Source organism: Salvelinus fontinalis, chromosome 6 (genome assembly GCF_029448725.1).
Source record: "Salvelinus fontinalis isolate EN_2023a chromosome 6, ASM2944872v1, whole genome shotgun sequence".
In the NCBI taxonomy this organism is placed as follows: Eukaryota; Metazoa; Chordata; class Actinopteri; order Salmoniformes; family Salmonidae; genus Salvelinus; species Salvelinus fontinalis.
The window spans coordinates 3,645,464-3,648,833 of record NC_074670.1 but is presented as its reverse complement, the minus strand read 5'-3'; the positions used below and the strand labels follow the sequence as shown (position 1 = coordinate 3,648,833).

General features: G+C 38.3%; 1 protein-coding gene across 1 annotated transcript in view; it reads left to right on the top strand.

Moving 5' to 3' along the window:
- Positions 1-450: 450 nt before the first annotated feature.
- Positions 451-3,370, top strand: part of LOC129856756 (uncharacterized) — an 8,981-nt gene continuing 6,061 nt past the window's right edge. The window contains exon 1 of the mRNA XM_055924477.1: positions 451-497. Within this exon, the coding sequence (XP_055780452.1) occupies positions 451-497 (47 nt within the window). The remainder of the gene's footprint in view (positions 498-3,370) is intronic.

The window sequence follows — 3,370 nt, the reverse complement described above, 5'->3', positions numbered from 1 at the left end:
CCACAGCCTAAACATATTGATTCTACGTGTAGCAGAGATCTTGTGTGAATAAAGGGACACGGAAGGGCAAGAAAAACACATCTCTAATGGCTACTCTGCGACTGGTCTGGATCTGGTAAATGCAGGAAGGTTTTGAGACGCGTTACTAACGAAGGTTCTGGGAAACACCTCAACTACTAAAGATACACGGTAAAGAAGGTTCTGGGAAACACCTCCACTACTAAAGATACACGGTAAAGAAGGTTCTGGGAAACACCTCCACTACTAAAGATACATGGTAAAGAAGGTTCTGGGAAACACCTCGACTACTAAAGATACATGGTAAAGAAGGTTCTGGGAAACACCTCGACTACTAAAGATACATGGTAAAGAAGGTTCTGGGAAACACCTCGACTACTAAAGATACACGGTAAAGAAGGTTCTGGGAAACACCTCGACTACTAAAGATACATGGTAAAGAAGGTTCTGGGAAACACCTCGACTACTAAAGATACACGGTAAAGAAGGTTCTGGGAAACACCTCGACTACTAAAGATACACGGTAAAGAAGGTTCTGGGAAACACCTCGACTACTAAAGATACACGGTAAAGAAGGTTCTGGGAAACACCTCGACTACTAAAGATACACGGTAAAGAAGGTTCTGGGAAACACCTCGACTACTAAAGATACACGGTAAAGAAGGTTCTGGTAAACACCTCGACTACTAAAGATACATGGTAAAGAAGGTTCTGGGAAACACCTCGACTACTAAAGATACATGGTAAAGATTATAACGATGATCTTGATACTACGAAGGCTCTGAGATGGCTCTACGAAGGCTCTACGAAGGCTCTGGGAAAACTACTTGATACTACGAAGGCTCTACGAAGGCTCTGGGAAAACAAGGACCAAAACAGCTTGTGTGGACACTATTTTATGTTTTTAATTGACTTTTCCTATTAATATGTACAAATACCAACATGCTACCGCAAATTTACATATTTATATTAACATACGTCACACTTACCATAAATTACCATATCTGATTAAAATCCGCCAGTAGAGTATTAATGGTAGTTTACTAACAGACCTTCTATAACTGAGAGTATTAAAGGCAGTTTACTAACAGACCTTCTATAACTGAGAGTATTAATGGTAGTTTTCTAACAGACCTTCTATAACTGAGAGTATTAAAGGCAGTTTTCTAACAGACCTTCTATAACTGAGAGTATTAAAGGCAGTTTTCTAACAGACCTTCTATAACTGAGAGTATTCATGGTAGTTTTCTATCAGACCTTCTATAACTGAGAGTATTCATGGTAGTTTTCTAGCAGACCTTCTATAACTGAGAGTATTAAAGGCAGTTTTCTAACAGACCTTCTATAACTGAGAGTATTAAAGGCAGTTTTCTAACAGACCTTCTATAACTGAGAGTATTAAAGGCAGTTTTCTAACAGACCTTCTATAACTGAGAGTATTAAAGGCAGTTTTCTAACAGACCTTCTATAACTGAGAGTATTAATGGTGGTTTACTAACAGACCTTCTATAACTGAGAGTATTAATGGTAGTTTACTAACAGACCTTCTATAACTGAGAGTATTAATGGTGGTTTACTAACAGACCTTCTATAACTGAGAGTATTAAAGGCAGTTTTCTAACAGACCTTCTATAACTGAGGGTATTGATGACTGTTAGCGAGGGCCAGTGAATCTCAGGCCTAAATGTCTCTACTTTACACAGTGCACTATAATAGGGTCCATATGGTATGTATCCTGCGCCTGTCTCTGTCTGGACTGGTGGATTAGCCCTGACAGCTCTCACTCCAACCAACCTTTACAGCAGATGCTACAGCCACCCAGGCTACAAAACACACTGTGCTATTTTCAGACTGGCCACTGGGGGCAGTGTTAGACAGAGAATGAATGATGAATGAGCACATGTAGAGGCAGCTGGTTCGAAACACTGGAGCATCTGAACAGAACAGAGCTGAACGGGCAGTAGGTTGTAGATCAATGGGCCTCTTACACAGGACAGGCATCTCTAACGTGTACAACGTCTTCTTACACAGTACAGGCATCTCTAACGTTTACAACGTCTTCTTAGACAGTACAGGCATCTCTAACATGTACCAAGTATTCTAACACTTTACAGTACACTTACTATAATATACAATCAGCCTGGGGGAATGTACTGTTACTATCTTACTATAATATACAATCAGCCTGGGGGAATGTAATGTTACTATCTTACTATAATATACACTCAGCCTGGGGGAATGTAATGTTACTATCTTACTATAATATACAATCAGCCTGGGGGAATGTAATGTTACTATCTTACTATAATATACACTCAGCTTGGGGGAATGTAATGTTACTATCTTACTATAATATACAATCAGCCTGGGGGGAATGTAATGTTACTATCTTACTATAATATACAATCAGCCTGGGAGAATGTAATGTTACTATCTTACTATAATATACACTCAGCCTGGGGGAATGTAATGTTACTATCTTACTATAATATACACTCAGCCTGGGGGAATGTAATGTTACTATCTTACTATAATATACAATCAGCCTGGGGGAATGTAATGTTACTATCTTACTATAATGTACAATCAGCCTGGGGGAATGTAATGTTACTATCTTACTATAATATACACTCAGCCTGGGGGAATGTAATGTTACTATCTTACTATAATATACACTCAGCCTGGGGGGAATGTACTGTTACTATCTTACTATAATATACACTCAGCTTGGGGGAATGTAATGTTACTATCTAACTATAATATACACTCAGCCTGGGGGAATGTAATGTTACTATCTTACTCTAATATACACTCAGCCTGGGGGGAATGTACTGTTACTATCTTACTATAATATACACTCAGCTTGGGGGAATGTAATGTTACTATCTTACTATAATATACACTCAGCCTGGGGGAATGTAATGTTACTATCTTACTATAATATACACTCAGCCTGGGGGGAATGTACTGTTACTATCTTACTATAATATACACTCAGCTTGGGGGAATGTAATGTTACTATCTTACTATAATATACACTCAGCCTGGGGGAATGTAATGTTACTATCTTACTATAATATACAATCAGCCTGGGGGAATGTAATGTTACTATCTTACTATAATATACACTCAGCCTGGGGGAATGTAATGTTACTATCTTACTATAATATACACTCAGCCTGGGGGAATGTAATGTTACTATCTTACTATAATATACACTCAGCCTGGGGGAATGTAATGTTACTATCTTACTATAATATACAATCAGCCTGGGAGAATGTAATGTTACTATCTTACTATAATATACAATCAGCCTGGGGGAATGTAATGTTACTACCTTACTACAATCAGC